The sequence below is a fragment of the Protomyctophum bolini genome (genome assembly GCF_963924005.1).
Source record: "Protomyctophum bolini genome assembly, chromosome: 13".
Taxonomy (NCBI): domain Eukaryota; kingdom Metazoa; phylum Chordata; class Actinopteri; order Myctophiformes; family Myctophidae; genus Protomyctophum; species Protomyctophum bolini.
The window spans coordinates 35,830,126-35,848,390 of NC_137874.1; the positions used below are offsets into that span (position 1 = coordinate 35,830,126).

Below are 18,265 nucleotides of genomic sequence, written 5' to 3' on the forward strand. Positions count from 1 at the left end.
TGTCGCCCCTCGACTTCTCGTTTAACGTCGTTTAATGCAATCAGATAGGACTTTTCTGTTTGGATGTATGGGCTGTCAGGGCCAGAAAGTAGTTTATTTTGCCACTCACTAGGCCTTCCCGCATAACTTCCGGATATGATGATGGTGTCACGCACATACCCTATATATACCACAATATGATTAAACAACATCAAATTGTAAGTATTATGTTGGTTAGCAGTGTCTTTTTTTCTGCAATAAACTCCTAACCCAACGTTTGCCTCCTCCAGGACGCTCTGTTGGACATGGTGCGCAGGTCCAGGGTCCACTTTGTTCACTGCATACTGCCAAAGGCTGACGCCCTGAAGGTCCTGAGTGGCTCCATGTCTAAAGGGGGGGACAGTGATGTCCATGCAGCGGAGGGTGCCGTTTCTGGCCTGACGCAGCTGGATGCTGCCCTGCTGCGCGCTCAGCTCCGTGGCTCCAAGCTGCTGGACGCGCTGAGAATCTACAGGCAGGGTGAGATCACTGAGCCACAGACAGTCACCGCCACCGTGCTTTCCTAAAGGCCCATGAATACCCTGTTCCATATATCATGGACTATGTTGAATTATGTCTCTATCTCTCTCTCTCTCCTTGCTCTGCTACAGGTTACCCAGATCACATGGTGTTCGCTGAGTTCCGACGACGTTTTGACGTGCTGGCACCGCACCTCACCAAGAAACATGGCCGAAATTACATAGTGAAGGATGAGAAGCGGGTGAGTCAGAAAGAGAGAGAGAGAGACAGACAGACAGAAAAAGGGAATAATGATTTATAGCTCTCGTAGGGGGGGGGGGGGGGACGGAGAAGATGAATAATGTGAAGAGGTAGTGTTCTCCCACTCCCTCTGTGGTCTGACAGCAGCCACTGACAGAGAAAGAAACCTCCATTCATCAGAGCCGTTGTAATGACCTGATCAGCTTAATTCCAGCTGCATCATGCCTGTTACCGAGGCAGATCGATAGGAAGTGTAGACAGGAAATGCCCACTAATTGCATTGGGGTTAAGAGCCCGCAAACATACAGTCCAAGTATTTGGACACATCTACTTAATATTCAGGGCCATGACGGCTAACTAGCGAGATTTTTCGCCTCAACGATTTGCCAGGCAAGGACGTCAATACTGTATTGCATTTGGAGATGCAACAGTGAGACAGTCGGATAGTTTTGACATTTCATGAAATCCAACCTGTGGAGAGAGGCTGCTAATGTTCCCTCCCTTTGGAGGTAAACTTTCAGCGAGGGGGAGCAGTGTGTTGAGACCTGTAATGGTGAGAAAGAAAAACACTAAACCTCGTCTCTAGACAGGAACGGGAAAGAGTCAAAGAATGGCGCAATGGAGTGAAAAAAAGAAAGCCTTTCTCCCCCTGTGTCAGTGTCTTGGGGCTGTGTTTCTGTGGAAACGGTGGCAAACAAAAGCCCCTCAGTGCTCACGGCTAACCTCTCCTTGTGTAATCTAGATATGGTCTTTCAGGCAGGGGGCTCTAGCAGGGGGTGCAGAGGTACAGACAAACACATGAGACCGGGAAAGGCCTCTGTACGTACGGACTGTGTGTGTGTGTGTGTGTGTGTGTGTGTGTGTGTGTGTGTGTGTGTGTGTGTGTGTGTGTGTGTGTGTGTGTGTGTGTGTTAATGGATGCTGTGGCACCGACACCACTAGGGATAAGACATAAGCCTGGAGCAGCTGGATTCTGCTGTTGTCTACTATGGTCCGCATTTTGATTCTCTCTGGGTGCTTAATGCCTTTGAGAAAGAAGCATGTCGGGGAATAGATTAGAGTGAAATGGAGGAGGTGTAGCCCGATGTCACAGATGACACGCCGCTGAGGGACCTGGGGGCCGCTGAACCAAAGTACAGTGTTAACAAAAGCATCCGAGGTTTGAGACCTGTGTGTGTGTGTGTGTGTGTGTGTGTGTGTGTGTGTGTGTGTGTGTGTGTGTGTGTGTGTGTGTGTGTGTGTGTGTGTGTGTGTGCGTGTGCGTGCGTGCGTGTGTGTGTGTGTGTGTGTGTGTGCACTCGTGTGTTTTCTGTCCAGGCAGTGGAAGAGCTGTTGGAGTCACTGGACTTGGAGAAGAGCAGCTATCACATGGGTCTGAGTAGGGTGAGTACTACTCCTCCGCACTAGCCATTCAGAACAGAACTTAACGTTGCATTTTAGGCATTTAGCAGACACTCTTAACCAGATTGACTGAAGTGCAATAATTCAACAAACAACAGAGTAAATAGTCAAGTGAAGTGCAAAGAGAACATTGTAGTGCGTCAAATAAACTAGGATACAAGGTAAACATGAACATGAAACCAAGCATCTGTCTATACTCTATCTTAATAACATTCTTAACATTGACTGCAAGCTAAACAAATCCATGAACAAGAAGGCTAACTAAACTAACATAGATCTGCGTAGTATAACTAGCATCACTCAACAAAGGTGATGAGGAGAGAGGAGTTCTAGGGGGTGAGGTGGAGTCTGAAGAGGTGAGTTTTCAGACAGTGGCATTACACAGTTTGGGAACCAGGAGGAAGAAGTGTCTAGCATGTGTGGAGTTAAGTATTGTCCAGGGGAAGCTTCAGGGAAGGTTCGAATAGACATACGGTATGTTCATATGTTCTAAGTAAGCGGGAGTGGGGTCGGTCAGATCTTGAACTGAAGGTCAGTAGGCCACTGCAGACTGTATTGTCTTGTCAAGTACCAAATCACTTACAGACAGTATAGTAAACCTACTCACGGTAGTTGACATAGAGAAACCATACTAGCGTTCATATCCTAGCACTATAAATATATTTTTGAGGGCCTATATTTAGCTAAATATAGGAGCACTGCCACCTCTGCCAGTTTAATCCCTCCGGCAATGAAATCTAGCCAATATTTTTGCTGTAAAACTGGCAACTGCATTTGTGCACCATTAGTGGCTTTATTCTTTCTTTATTGCTCATCTCTCTTACTGTGATTTTATAGAGCACATTGTGAAATATTTAGCTGTAAAACTGCATTAGTGCACTACTGGCTACTAGTGGCTGCATTCATTCAGCGACTAGTCTGTCTGTCTGCCTCTCTCTTTTGGGGGGGCTGGGTACCCCAAAATTACAGCGAAATTAAAACAAAATACCACTGAAATCTTGTCTAGCCCGGGGGCCCTTGGGAGGGTAAATCCGGCCCTGCTGCTGGCCGTACCAAAACTTTATTAAATATTTCTACAATAAGTATAGTCTGTTCTATATGCCTTTCAGGTATCTTTATGTGTCTGAAGATGAAATGATTTGGAAGCAGATGTTGACATTGGTGTGGACTGGAGTGTGAATTTGATTCAGAAGTAGTTGAGCACTCCTGCTGTGACATCTTGGCAACCTCTGTCTAGCAAGCCAATTATATGTCAATATCCTCATTGCAGTGATAGATGGGATAAACCATAAACCACACTGTTAGATATGTGCATGCAAACTTCACAATTTGTGTCTACACTCATTACAATCTGCTCATTCTTCCTCCTGTGTAGTGGCTTTTAAAGTGCTAAGTAGACACAGTATGGGTAAAATACTCAGGAATTGGCTAATGGTCTCCCTTTCAATAAGGGTCTTCAGCATGCCATTTCACAACTCCATTTACTCTGACATCCGTCATTGAACGCATCACTCCCCCATACTGCTTCAGAGATTCTCCCCTACTTGACGCTACTCTGTCATTTCCAGCCTCTTTCCTGTTAACAGATCACCCATAGGGGTTTGGTCATTTATAAAGCACTGGAGCCAGGCTAGAGAGAGCCTTGGCTTGAGACAGATCTCTCATCATCATCCATTCATTTTAGTTGCTCGCCGTGCTCGTGTCTTGAAGGCATTCACCCACCGTACCTAATCCCTGTGAGGGATAGACAGGCTGGCCTGTGATCCCACTACTATTTCTAGCTTTAACTGATTAGACGGATATACTTGCTGATTGTGAGAGATAATAACTTAATCACAGCTTCCTCATCAGATAAGACTCTCTTGGCCATGGATTACGCCGTTTCATATTGATTTACCGCTTCAGTGCACTTCAAAGGTGTGTGTTTTCACACCCAATGACCATGGGTGACCTCACCTCTGAATGTCCATCTTGGGAGCAATTATACCCTTTGGTCGCTAGATGAAATGATCTGAGGCTCATTTATACTTTATCCAGGGACAGTTGTGTGACAAAGGATAAATAAAGTATGAACCCCAAAACTAGGCTTAACGTTTGTGTGTGTTTGCGCGCGTGTGTGTGTGTGTGTGTGTGTGTGTGTGTGTGTGTGTGTGTGTGTGTGTGTGTGTGTGTGTGTGTGTGTGTGTGTGTGTGCGCGCGTTCTACTCTAGTTGTTCTTCAGAGCTGGGACCTTGGCTAAGCTGGAGGAGCAGCGGGATGAGCAGACCAAACGTAATATAACCCTGTTCCAAGCTTCATGCAGTGGCTACCTGGCACGACAGGCCTTCAAGAAGAGAAAGGTAGGCATGGCTTATCTATCTATAAATGGACCAAGTCTCTGTGGTACGTATGTACGTACGTACCACGTGTGGTGGTACTGTACATACGTATAGCACCACAGTGAGTGCCTGGTGTCGAGTCCGTCGGATAGCCGGTTGTCCAGAACCAGCACAATGTCTACCCCTATATCTCCATATATGGAGCTGGCCTGTGTTCTTCTGACATCACAACACTTCAACACAAAGAACTCCATATATGAATAAAGGGACACAGAGAGACAGATACAGAAATCTCCATATATGGGCATAAAGTGGACACAGACAGATGGGTGGAACGGGTACTCTGACAGGGGTACAACGGGTATTGCATAGCCAGGTGGGGCATGAATCTCCAACTTCCATCGCTACCGACTCGGTGCTCTACAGCAGGGCACCGGTCTAGTTATCACTAATATAAAGATTGTTTTTACGTAGAATTAGGGATGCACCGAAAGGTAAATTCTTGGCCGAAACCGAATACCGAATATAGGAAACAGTTGGCCGAAAACCGAATATCCGAATATGATTAATATTATATATCTTTTTTTCCCTACCATTGCTGTCATGGCCGTACCTTAAAGCTACCTGATTTATGGCAAAATAAATGGTTATGGCAAAACTTAACTTAAATAATAATCACTATTATGGGTCCATAAAACATTTATTCAGCTCTTTTGAATGCATTAATTGCATACACTATTCGGTGATATATTTTCTGCCTATTCGGGCCGAAACCGAATAGGCCGAAAATGCATTTTTAGCCATTTTCTGCCGAATATTTTCTGCGGCCGAATATTCGGTGCATCACTACGTAGAATGCCCATGGCCATACATTTATAATCTGCCAAAAGCATCAAACAAGTAACAGCCTGAGAGCTCATTTATTGTGATTCTGTCTGAGGTTTTATAATTTATTCGTGGACAACAAATTACTCGTTGACATTTAATTTATATATCAACAAAAACATTATTATCAAAAATTAGCAGTTTAGGCCTACTGTTTATTTGGCTTTTTAAAGGATAATTAGAGATAAGTAATGCGTGAGTTTTCGAAAGCCTGGAGTACGTGAGGGGTTTCTATTAGACTACTAGTGCTGACTATAGCACCGATGTATCTGCATGTTCAACTCCTTACACTTGAACTACTTGCACTCAAATCCATTAGTCCAACCCGGCCCCCACAGCATCCTGGGCCATCCAATCAGCATGGCCACAGGGATCACATGTGACATGTGACAAGTGAACCTTACATACTGCTGACATGCTGCTTCTCTCCATCCTCCATGTACACTACGTATGTCTCACTAAATGTAATAATGAACCAGCAGATGAAGAGAAAAAAAAGTTAATTCAATCAACTTCTCTCTCTGTGATGTCAGGGAAGCCAATAAACAGCATTAACAAATGATTGTGAATATATATTACAGGCTGCAATAGAACATAATACAGCCTCTTCCCGCAGTGTCTTAGGGCTGGCTTCTATACTGCTGACATGATCTGATTTCCGTTCCCTTTTTACCCATATAGCAACGCAAGCAGCTTTTGAGTAATGGGTGTTGGTTGAAAATGGTAAGCCGCAAAAGGCCATGCAGTGTTCCTCTTATTAACTCATTCTGGGCGGGAACCCCTGTTGGTGTTTTAAGCATTATGTTATACTTTAGCTATTGAAAAATAACCGAGCTTGTAGGTCTGATATTTTTTTTTTAATCGTGAAAATGTCGTCCAGATGTTTGAATATACTCTTTCAGAGCGAACATTTTTAACTCAAATCTTTGTTTCTGGGGGTGGTCCCTGGAACAACATATTTTCAGATGGGGGTCGGCGGCCAAATATACATAGATCATTCTGGAGCTCTTTGACATGAAATAGTTTGACATAGAAACATAGGTTTTTCAGAAAACTGTCAGGATTTAGAAGACATTTGTAGAATCGTTCCCAGGTCTAAATGGGTTAAGTTCAAAGGTCATTATTCACACAGAGCGGCAGACCCAGAACCTTGGTGCTCTCTAATCTGTTGGAAATGGCAGAAAGTCAGCAGTAAGGGACCGTGCAAGCTCGCTTGACAGCTGTACCATTACAAAATCCATTAGCTAAGGGGCTTTTTCACCCCCCCTCTGAGCCCTCCCACATCTTTTCTTGTAAATGTATCTATAATGGAAAGATAAGAGTCACTTTATTTTCACTCTGTAACTTTTTGCTTCCGTTTTGGCGAGGTACATTAAAGTAGGCAATTAGTTTTTGGTGGTTTTCAACCAGTGCTCCTTGAGGGGGGTTCCAGGTGGTCCCCAGCTAAATGATGGAGAGTTGGTAACCAAATGGACCCTTATAGATCTTTAACTCTTGAGAGCGTAACATGAAACATGAAACCAAATGGACCGTTACGGGTCAATTCGCTTTAATTGTACGCTCTCAATAGTTAAATTATTGTTAAACATCTGCGTTACATAATTTAGAAGAAGTCTACACAATAATAGAATTGTTATTTTGATCAACGTTTGTTTGCCTGTTATCTCTCCTACTATATGGTACCACATCAATACAGCATGGAATTGTGGACAAAATCTTATTCAACGACAAACAAAATATTCATAGTTTTGGATCTGAGAGGCTAAATCTCATCAAATGGTGTTCCGTGGGTCAAATGCTGAATAAATAATGGGCCTTGAGATGAAAAAAGTTGAAAACCACTGATATAAATGATGTACAGTATGTCACATGTACACTACATACTTTTTCTTTTGACCCATATACTGTAAAAGACCCCTTAGGTTCCTACCGCAGAAAGTTAAATGAGGATTTACAATTACATTTACCTCAGAAAAGGTTGGAGAGAAGATTTTGCAGTCAACAGGAAAATGACAAAAGCACACAAATAAAAAAAAAATCTTTGATTTCAAGAAGCATTTCCACTGTTTTTTCACATTTGGTTACACCACTGTAATCCATCATCAACAAAACATGGTGCTGTTGTCAGACTAATATCACTCTGCATATTGCGAAACCTGCCATTGTGTAAAGTCACATGTGGGTCTCTTTGCATGGATCATCTGAAAGATAAATACAATATGCTGACATAGTGTATAAATTCTCCTTTCTTCCCCATCAAATTCGGGTGCCTTAATATTCAAAATGCACCACCTCTCCGAGCAGAGTAATTGGACAGGGCCAGTGAAGTGGTATATTACTGAAGGAGAACCATTGCTCCTTGGCTCCATGAGGTAGATTAACTGAGTGTGTTGCCACCCAGTCTTAGAATAATCGTTGTTTAATGACATCCACTTGTGCCCTTGCTCTTCTCCCTTCGTGGAAATTGATTCGGCTGCTGTGCCTCTGTACTGTACGAAACACCCAGCCTTTGCAGGGTGGAGATGGTAATATGCATATTTACGATTTGTTCCATGTCAGAACAGGCCCAGCAGAGACACTGAGTTAGTTGAATCTGTGAGGCTGTGCCACGGTCCCCCTTGTTTTGAGTCTATAAATAAATTGACAATCCACATTTGAAGAATATAACATTACAAATAAAAAGTGGCGTGGAAGAGTTGCAATTAGTTCCCCATATGCCGTTTAACATAAACTGTGGCCATAATTTCAGTAAGTCCTGTGTTGATGTCAATATGTTCAAAATAAAACTAGCAAGGTCCACTCGGTAGAGTGCAAATCTCCACGAGGTTGCATGCCCTTTGGCACTTTGTTTCTCCAAGTGAGGAAACTATGGCGCTGGAATATTCGCAGTGCACATAAACCATTTTTTTTTTTTAAAGATTAAGTGTTACAGGCTCAATTTTTCTTCCTTCCAAAAACTGTGTCTTTGGACACATCCAATTAAACAAGCTCATTAAACATTCTAGATTTGAGTTTATTGCCCACTTGCCCACTTCTCTCTCTACCTTCCTTTGCCAAATGCAGTCTTTTTAACCACTTTTCCTTTTCGAAACCCTACTTTTGTTGGCTAGCTGGGGGAAAAAATCCTTTTACAACTTAGATAATGAAGATGTTCCACATTCTCTTTACATTCCCTGGTTGTTGGGACGCACTCACTCACATCAGGTGCGACACGAATCACACTTATTATTTTGAGTGACGCAATTCAATATTACGTTAATTTCAGGGGAGTACGGTAAATGTGTTTATGGTCCTCCTGCTGTGCCATGCAGGAGTCCAATCTGTGGCTTTGCTTCTCTATTTGCCAGAGAAGCTTGCAGCTGAAAGCTGAAATATACGGGCAAGTCATCCATGCACACATCGGGTGGTCTAGGACTGGAGTAATGTTATTAGCTCCTTAGACGAATGAAAAACAGAATAAGCAGCACATTGTACGACATACAAGGAAGTACAATTGGAAATGGAAATGGAACAGCTACAGGTAAAAGGATAAACAGCTACAATGATGTAGTTAAACAACACTTGGAAGCAGGCCTCGTGCTATGAGCTGAGAGATGTAACTCATTATGATGAAACTATGAAGACAGTCTAACATGTGGTCAGGTATATAGTGGGTATAATTATGTAAACTTGCTACTGTAGAAATGGTACTAATTATATAACCTAACTGGGCATGACCTCAGCTTAATCTTTTTGACTACATGTATCGGCATTACGTCAAATCGACATGTTCTATCGCAATGAAACAATGTTTCACTTGTTCTTTAGCCTGGGAAAATGTAATGAGCATTAATGATTAATGATTTTAATTTGCAATTGCTCAAAAAGGAAATTTGACGCAATGTGATACTACATCACGACATAGTTGTCGTTGACCGATATATTCATATTATTGGCCAGCAATGTGTACAAGAAGAAATATTATGCTTATCGGCATCGTAGTTTGCGAGATTAGCTGCGGACAGACATGCATACCGGAGCAATCTCCTACTTTCCTATGACAATACATCTGTTGTTCCAACACTGAGATGGTTTGGACACGTACAGAGAAGGGATAGTGAATATATCGGAGGAGTTTGGAGGAAGACCAAAGAGGAGATTTATGGATTTAGTGTAAGAGGACATAGCCTACTGGCGTGAATGAAGAGGAGGCAGAGGACAGGGTGAGATGGAGGCAGATGATTAGCATGCCCACCAAGATACCAAGCTAGAATTCCTAAGATACTGAGTAGAGCAGCTAGTAAGTCTCATAATAAGTGGTGGGTTTAAGAGTCTTATTTGGATACGCAGTGGAGCCAGGTGGTAGAGCTGGTACTGCCCTGTGGTAGAATAGGGCTCATTTTACAGTCTGCACACACATACGCACGCACTCACACACAATTGGCAAGCAGAAAAACACATTCATCCCCATCTGTTACCAAAAATGTGACATTCCCTCCCAGTCCTTTTGCTAAGCTCCACATTAGGTATCTGTAGAGTGCTCAGACAGATGGCATAGCACGGAGGTCATGTGTTTTGTCATAATCTTGCCTCATTCCAATTCCAGTTTCCATTGCACACTGTCATGCCCTCTCAATGTGATACAGTATAACACTTTGTTTATTCACGCTGCTCAAGTGGTTTAATCTTTTGTTTGTGAAACTAATTAAGTCATTATGGGCTAAATGTTACAAATGAGGCCTGTTTGATGTGGTTGTCGGAGATTTGATGCATTTTACTGCATGCTAATGCCTTCATGGTATGACAAATCCTAATTGGTCGTAGAGGGTGCCTTCAGGGCACAGTGTACCTGATGCTGGGAACTATGTTGCTCTAATTGGGTTTACCCATAATCTGCTTCAGCCAGAAATTCTCACGCATAAGCAGCATGGAAATCGTATAACACTTGGAATTATTTGCAGACATGTTTGATTTAATTAATAAACACTGCTAGTCTTGGAATGTGCTCTCTATCACCACTCCAGACATGTATTAATGAATAGATTCAATGGGGATATATTGCACACTTATACTCACTTATATCACTTATACTTTATTGATAGACTGTACATTCACTAACCTGTTGGTTCAGGGACCCAGTGATGTATTGTGTTATAATTTGAAGTCTAACTATTGTTTTATTTGGATTTATTTTATCTTTATTTATTTGTTTTACTGCTCTTGCTACTATGACACCGGAATTTCTCCCTGGGTAAGCAGGTTGTCTCTATTCTCTCAATGCAGCACTCTGGGGTAGTAGAGGAAAGTTTCATAGTGCTGCTTTAAATTTCAACTACCAGTCCCTTCCTATAACATGTTAGTGTAGTTTTTATTTGTTGACGAAATTGTCAATACATTTAGTCATAGTTTTAGTCATCGTAGCTTAGTTTTTATTTAGTTTCCATTTAGTTTTCGTCAGTGGAAAAAAGGTAGTCGACGAACATTTTTCGTCTTAGTCGACGAAATCAACACTGCGCAACAGTGACACTCAAAAACGGTCCCAAGACTTAACGAGTATTGATTGACTAGACCGTATACCCGTTCTGAATATATGAACACCAATGATGTACAGTGTGGGTGATGCGATGTAATATATCACATTACTGATCGGGAGGGAGTTGTCCTGTCTCGCTGTTTTTGCAATAAACGTTGTAAAATTCCGCATTTGTGGCGCCCCTATGGATGCAAATGGAATTGCTTTGGGCTCTCCGTTAATTAAACCACCCTCGACATGTGAATAAAATTTGGGGTGGATTGGACATTCCGTTCGTGATTTGTGTCATTTTGTGTGAAACTTTGGAAGCTGATTACAGCCGAACGATATGGACTATGAAAATTCTGCCTGTGGTGTTTTAATCGGATAGGTCCAGAGATCATGTGTACCGATTTTCGTGAGATTTGCACAAAAGCTGTAGGTGGAAGAGCACAAAGTGTGTTTTGAAGAAAAGTCAAAATGGGAAAATCTATCCTGACGCGAATGGGGAGATGCGCCATGACCCAAGGAATCATGAGAAAGTGAAATTTAGATTTTACGACCTACGGTTCAAGAGTTATAAGGCACCATGAGGCCAACTGATTATGTATTACATTAATTTAAATAATTATTATGGACCTCCCTTCAAAGTGTTGTAACTGTAGCTCAGACCGTTTCTGAGAGAAAAATACTGTTGACTGTGAGTTGACTGTGAGTTTTTGCATTTTCCCAATAAGTCGATGGGAAATTTTAATTCACTAATAAATTAGTTATTAATTAATAAGTTGTTAAATTGAGAAAAGGGCTTCGTTAAGACTTTCATAATATTCTGGTCAATGCCTGTGTGAAAGGTTGGCGCGATTGGTGCAGCCAGTGAGGAGCTATACAACAATGTCAGACATTCAGACAGACATTCATTCAGACATTGAGTGAATTATTATTATAGTATGATGATATTTGAGTGCATTTCTGTTCTGAAGAAAAGACCAACATTGGCTACATGAAATTTGTGGGCATCAAATGGTGAATCCCACCATTTGGTTGGTAAATTGAATGCACATGCCTGTGTGAATCATTTGCATAGTTTTGCCTCCATACAAAGGCATACAGAATTTCACTCTATAGTATGATGGTGTCGCTCGCCAAAAATAATAGATCTACAAGCCGACAGCGAGTGATTGTCTTGCACAAGCTGAACTTTTGTGAAAGTGAAATTAACATTGCTCTCATTTCTAAATGGGGAGAAGAAACTATACTATACTATACTATACAGAAACAAATACAGTACATGGAGTAATTCCTGTGTGTGTGTGTGTGTGTGTGTGTGTGTGTGTGTGTGTGTGTGTGTGTGTGTGTGTGTGTCCACAGCTTCAGGATCTGGCCATCCGCTGTGTCCAGAAGAACATAGTGAAGAACCGCGGTGTGAGGGACTGGCACTGGTGGAAACTCTTCACCACCGTCCAACCACTCATCAAGGTCCAGCTCACTGAGGACCAGATGAGAGCCAAAGATGTAAGTGCTGTATTGTATGACTGATCATTATGTACAATATGAAAAACGAGTCAGATTGAAAAAGGAGTTCCTCCCTGTCGAACAAAGAAATGGCGTCTCGGAGGCACCGAGAGCAGGAGGGACAACGATGTACCGTTCTGTTCCTATTGGTACATAACAGAAGGGACAATGATGTACCGTTCTGTTCCTATATCGGTACAGAACAGGAGGGACAACGATGTACCGTTCTGTTCCTATCGGTACAGAACAGGAGGGACAACGATGTACCGTTCTGTTCCTATCGGTACATAACAAGAGGGACAACGATGTACCGTTCTGTTCCTATCGGTACAGAACAGGAGGGACAACGATGTACCGTTCTGTTCCTATCGGTACAGAACAGGAGGGACAACGATGTACCGTTCTGTTCCTATCGGTACATAACAGGAGGGACAACGATGTACCGTTCTGTTCCTATCGGTACAGAACAGGAGGGACAACGATGTACCGTTCTGTTCCTATCGGTACAGAACAGGAGGGACAACGATGTACCGTTCTGTTCCTATCGGTACATAACAGGAGGGACAACGATGTACCGTTCTGTTCCTATCGGTACAGAACAGGAGGGACAACGATGTACCGTTCTGTTCCTATCGGTACAGAACAGGAGGGACAACAATGTACCGTTCTGTTCCTATCGGTACAGAACAGGAGGGACAATGATGTACCGTTCTGTTCATATCGGTACAGAACAGGAGGGACAACGATGTACCATTCTGTTCCTATAGTTTTTTTTGCTATTTCCAAAAGATTGAAAACGGGACATTATGCACAATGAGTACTTTTACTTTTGGTACTTTAAGTACATGCTAATACTCTTGTATACTTTCACTCAAGTACGTTTTGAATAGCGGCCTTTTACTTCTAACGGAGTACTTCTACAGTACATTACAGTATACTTTTCACTTAAGTAAAACAATTGAGCACTTTTTCCATGTACCACTGCCTTTTTGTCTACTTCTCTTTTCTCCACGTCTCACGGTGCAACACAGGAGGACCTCCAGCTGCAGAGGTCAAAGCTGGAGAAGGTGGAGAAGGAGAGGAACGAGCTGAGGCTGAACACCGATCGACTGGAGAGCAGGGTGCGTTCTCTCTCTGTCTGTTGTGTTGTTGTTGCACTGTTGTCATTGTCATTGTGGTACACCCTATGGATTCATTTGAAGGTCTGACTGCTTGTATGGTAATAAGGATGTGCTTGTATTACACCCAGAAGCTTGCTTCTCGTGTTGTTGTGCTGTGCTGTGTGTGATGTATGTACTGTGTGTGTGCGTGTGTGTCCTCTAGATCACAGAGTTGTTGGCAGAGTTGGCTGATGAGAGGAATACGGCAGAGTCAGCGTCACAGCTATTAGAGACTGAGACCTCAGAACGACTACGTCTAGAGAAGGACATGAAGGACCTACAGGTACGCACGCACGTACACGTGCACGCGCGCGCACACACACACACACACACACACACACACACACACACACGATCAAATCTGCAGTGTTCATTTGACTGGTGAGGATGAAACGATGCCTCAAAATGGACACGCCCCCGGGGTGCCACAGGAACCACCGTGAACACCTGGCCGCTCTGCGGCCCGCTCACTGTTCCCATCTGTCCCGTCCCAGGCCAAGTTTGATGCCATGAAGAAGCAGATGGAAGCACAGGAGGTGGAGGTGATGGAGGCCCGGCTCCTGAGAACCGCCGAGCTGAACGGGGAGTTGGAGGCGGATGACGACGATGACGCCGGTCAGTCTGAACGCCTTCCAGTGGGCTCTGGGCAGGGCGGACGCATTAACCCATTCTGACCTGAGATCAGATTCTAAAAAATAATGTCTTCTACATCGTGACAGTTTTCTGAAAAAGCTATGTTTCTATGGCGCGATTCATACTCCTATTTTAGAGCCGAATAAAAGTCGGTTCGGCTCTGTTGAGCCTACAATGTGACGTCATTTGAGGTTCGGGGGGGCAGGTACTGTCCTAAAGTCAGCTCTTCGGTGCTACTGAAATTTTCTGACGAGCCGAAATCATTTCGGCACTACAGCGCCGAAACAGCTGTAAAATAGGAGTATGAATCGGCCCTATGTCAGTCGTTCTTCGATTTTTCAAAAAACATTCAATAGCTAACACCAAAAGGGGTTCCCGCCCAAAAGGGGTTAAAGCTCCTTTACCACCTGATCGTCGTCGTTGCTGCTTCGAATGCTAATGTTCATTCACAGCTTATAACAAGGCTAAAATAAATGTCAAGTGAGATTTATTATTCCGGCTGGATATGGTCCGTGCTTCCGAGATCAATGGCTTTAACTAGTCCATTAAAGCATGCCCTAGAGAGTAATATGAGTGCATTCATATTATTAGAATTCATGTTTTAATTTTTTATATATACACACCGGTACAGTATACATTAGAGTTTTTCTTTACAATGCTGTTTTCACAGGCTTTGCTCTGCACTAAAATTCAAATGGACCCCACTGCATTCTCAAACATTTATTCCAGATGACTTGTGCCACCATGTGCATCTGCCTAAGCCTGCCTGACTTTCTGGGCTGAATCCTTCAGACGAGGATTATAAGCACAGTTTGAAATTCGGTCACAACTGTGGTAATAAGAGGCGCCATTGCGCTGGTTAAGCAGGAGAACATGATAGTGCGGCTGGGTCACATCTTGCATAATTGCATTAAGTGTCCTATCTAGGCATACTAATTCACAGCCACGGGATTAAGATGCATACTACCCGGCCCTAAATCCCAGGCTTGTGTGTCTTTGTTCGGTTGCTTCCGGGTGTGCTTGCAGCGAGGGTGTTGTGTCCGTGACACTTTCCCCCCCCTGCAGACAAGCCATTATAGAGCATATCCGAATCCTCCGATGAATGAGAAAATAATCGTGGGGATCAGAGCCGGTGGCCCTGCAAGCTGTCATTATGTTATATATATGCTAATAGGGAGCGCTGATGGAGGAGCCAGCGGTGGTATGTGTGTGCAGGAGAAATGGACAGCCACCAAAATGATAAGGCTTAGAAATGAAGCTGCACCTCAAAGGGTGCTGCTGTGGCTCTGATAGCCTCTGACAGGTACAGAATTAGGGTCAGTTAACCCATTTAGGCCTGACATCGAAATAAAAGACCTACAAGTCGAGTGGCGCGCTATGAGCTTGTAGATCTGCTATTTTATCTGCTTTAGTATGACAGAATGCTTGAAACACCAAAAGGAGTTCCCGCCCAAAATGGGTTAAGAACTGTGGAGAGTACCACTTAAATGTGTCCTTCGCCGTCAAATACGATGCCGCACGCGGAATACTTTTCACCTGAGGTGTGTTGAAGATTACATCGTCATATATTTGGTTTTTATTTAGATTATTATAGCTGAGGAACAATAAAATGGGCGGTGTCCCGTTGACCTTATTGCTGTTGTGATACGGTAAGGTTTTGATGAAAGACGTTTTCTTTTATGTGGGGAAGACAGTATTCCCTCTATATACTGTATGAACGCCTCATCTACGCAACACAACTTTACTTTAACCCATTCTGGGCGGGCACCCATTTTGGTGTTAGCACTATGTCATGCTTTAGCTATTGAAAAATAGCAGATCTACAAGCTCATAGCGCGCCACCGAGTGGCGCGCTACGAGCTTGTAGGTCTGCTATTTTTGAAAAATCGAAGAACGACTTGACATTTTTAGAATCTGATCTCAGGTCAGAATGGGTTCATCAGACCAGTGTGTGTCCAGTGGAAACCTCGTATGAATCTGATCTCAGGTCAGAATGGGTTAACAGTCAACACTGCTTTTACCTTCCAGGAGGAGAGTGGCGCATAAAGTATAACCGGGCCATTCGTGAGATAGAGTTCGTCAAAAAGAAACTTCAGCAGGACTTTGAAGACAAGTTGGAGACGGAACAACAGAGCAAGAGACATCTGGAACGGAGGGTAAAACCTGTTCTCATGTTTCAGCAACAAATGCAGTGCGAGACGTCGAGGACACAAATTATGCAAATTTGACCATTTTGGTCAAATAAGACACCTTTAGAGGTTCAGTAACAGGAACTTGCCAAGTTGCAGACACGCTGTCTTAAGTGTGGCTGAAACTAAAGCAAAAACATTTTTTTAGTGACAATTCTATTTTACTACTATAATATGTGTTTGGCTGGCATATGCACGGGATATTTGTTGTATACACTACCTCAGCCTGGATTGGTATCTGGTTACTAACGACAGACTTCTGTCTGAGGACAATGAGTCCAGGCAGACACTCTGATTTCAAGAGTGAATGAGATGGTCTGTCTTCTCATTAGCATTTTCATACCACTAAGTAGAATATCCTTGTGTACGGTCAGTATATTATGTGTATTCACGTGCACTGCAGGCGGCTGACTTGCAGACAGACAATGAGGACGTGCAGCGTGCTGTGCAGCAGCTGAAGAAGAAATGCCAGAGACTGACAGCAGAGCTTCAGGACACCAAACTGCATCTGGAGGGCCAACAGACCCGCAACTATGAGCTGGAGAAGAAACAGCGCAAGTGAGTATCACATAGCATCATCTGTACATAGTATAGGTGGATGGATGAATGGATTGATGAAAGTATGTAAGGCATGTAGCGTTAAGTGGCTTTGTAGCCACAGAGCCACTGGAAAAGGTTCTTAAATAGGTTCTCCTGGACAATCAGGTTATGGAAAAGCAAAAAAAAAGCGTGGCACTACTAGACCCGTCCTGTTTGGATATTTACAAGCAAGTTGTTTAAATGAGAAAGAGAGAGAGATGTTGCCAAGGTGACTGCACTCGTTCCTACGAGACTTATGTTTTTGGAGACATGGAACTATCCAGTTGCTGGTGGTGCTAATAATACTCTGCCATGCCGCCTGACGAAAGACGTTGCATAACAGCTTTAGCTTTAAACAGAAGCACTCAACGTATGAGTAAGCAGCACACATATATTTCCGTTGTGAGGACTGAGGATGTACTAGAATCGAGTGGTTTTCAAACGTTTTAGCTCAAGACCCAAAAGAGAAATTAGACGTTTGCCCAGGACCCAAACTAGTGAAAATAGCAGATCTACAGATCTGCTTTGCGACCTTTTAGATTGTCTATTTTCACTACTTTAAAAGATATATTTTATTATTCATTGAAATTTCTTAGATTAGTTTGTTTGTTTTAAAGAGGGAGTGCCATGATTTTTTCAGGTTTTTCATGTGTTTATGGGGTGACAGTACTTCATTAGACCCCTTGGTGTGGTTGTTATGTGCAATGATGTCTTCCTTTTGTATTTAGCGTTTCTTCCAGGAAGCTGCAACCTTGACAGTCAAACGTGCCAATGAAATAAACAGTGATATAGTGACATCACATTATTACCCCTCCCCCTTTATCATACAACAACAGCTGTGGGTGCGGCTTCAGTTCAGGTGGATCATTCACCACCCATCACCACCCACCAGGCAAACCAGGCATACTTAATGAACTGGTGGGCGTGTCCCACCAAATTACATTTTAACAAATACTGTACACTTTTTTGAAAAAAGTATTCATGTACTAGCCCTTACCCGTTGTAAGACGCTTTTTAAATTCACTAATAAATTAATTATTAATCATTAATGTGTCAAATCGGAAAAAGGGCTCCGTTAAGACCTCCATATTATTATGGTCAATGCCTGTGTGAAAAGTGGGAGCAATTGGTGCAGGCGGTGAGGAGATATGGCAGTGTTTCTGACACACACACACAGACAGACAGACACACACAGACAGACATTGACTGAATTATAGTATGATGATGATATGATTATTATTATTAAACTTTACATATAAATGGTATACCTGTTCCTCCTACCAGACAGTCTGGCACCACCACCCTGTTCAACCTGTTGCAGAGCAGCTCAGCTCGTACAGCGCGCATCTAATAAAGCTG

General features: G+C 43.0%; 1 protein-coding gene across 6 annotated transcripts in view; it reads left to right on the plus strand.

Annotated features, from left to right (window-relative positions):
- Positions 1-18,265, plus strand: part of LOC308327269 (unconventional myosin-XVIIIa-like) — a 77,604-nt gene that overhangs the window by 31,974 nt on the left and 27,365 nt on the right. For all 6 annotated transcript variants that reach the window (XM_080780556.1, XM_080780558.1, XM_080780554.1 and 3 more), the window contains 10 exons: positions 270-498; positions 630-739; positions 2,056-2,121; positions 4,350-4,478; positions 12,202-12,345; positions 13,377-13,466; positions 13,669-13,788; positions 14,000-14,120; positions 16,167-16,294; positions 16,731-16,885. In XM_080780556.1, coding sequence (XP_080636682.1) covers positions 270-498; positions 630-739; positions 2,056-2,121; positions 4,350-4,478; positions 12,202-12,345; positions 13,377-13,466; positions 13,669-13,788; positions 14,000-14,120; positions 16,167-16,294; positions 16,731-16,885 — 1,292 coding nt within the window. The remainder of the gene's footprint in view (positions 1-269; positions 499-629; positions 740-2,055; positions 2,122-4,349; positions 4,479-12,201; positions 12,346-13,376; positions 13,467-13,668; positions 13,789-13,999; positions 14,121-16,166; positions 16,295-16,730; positions 16,886-18,265) is intronic.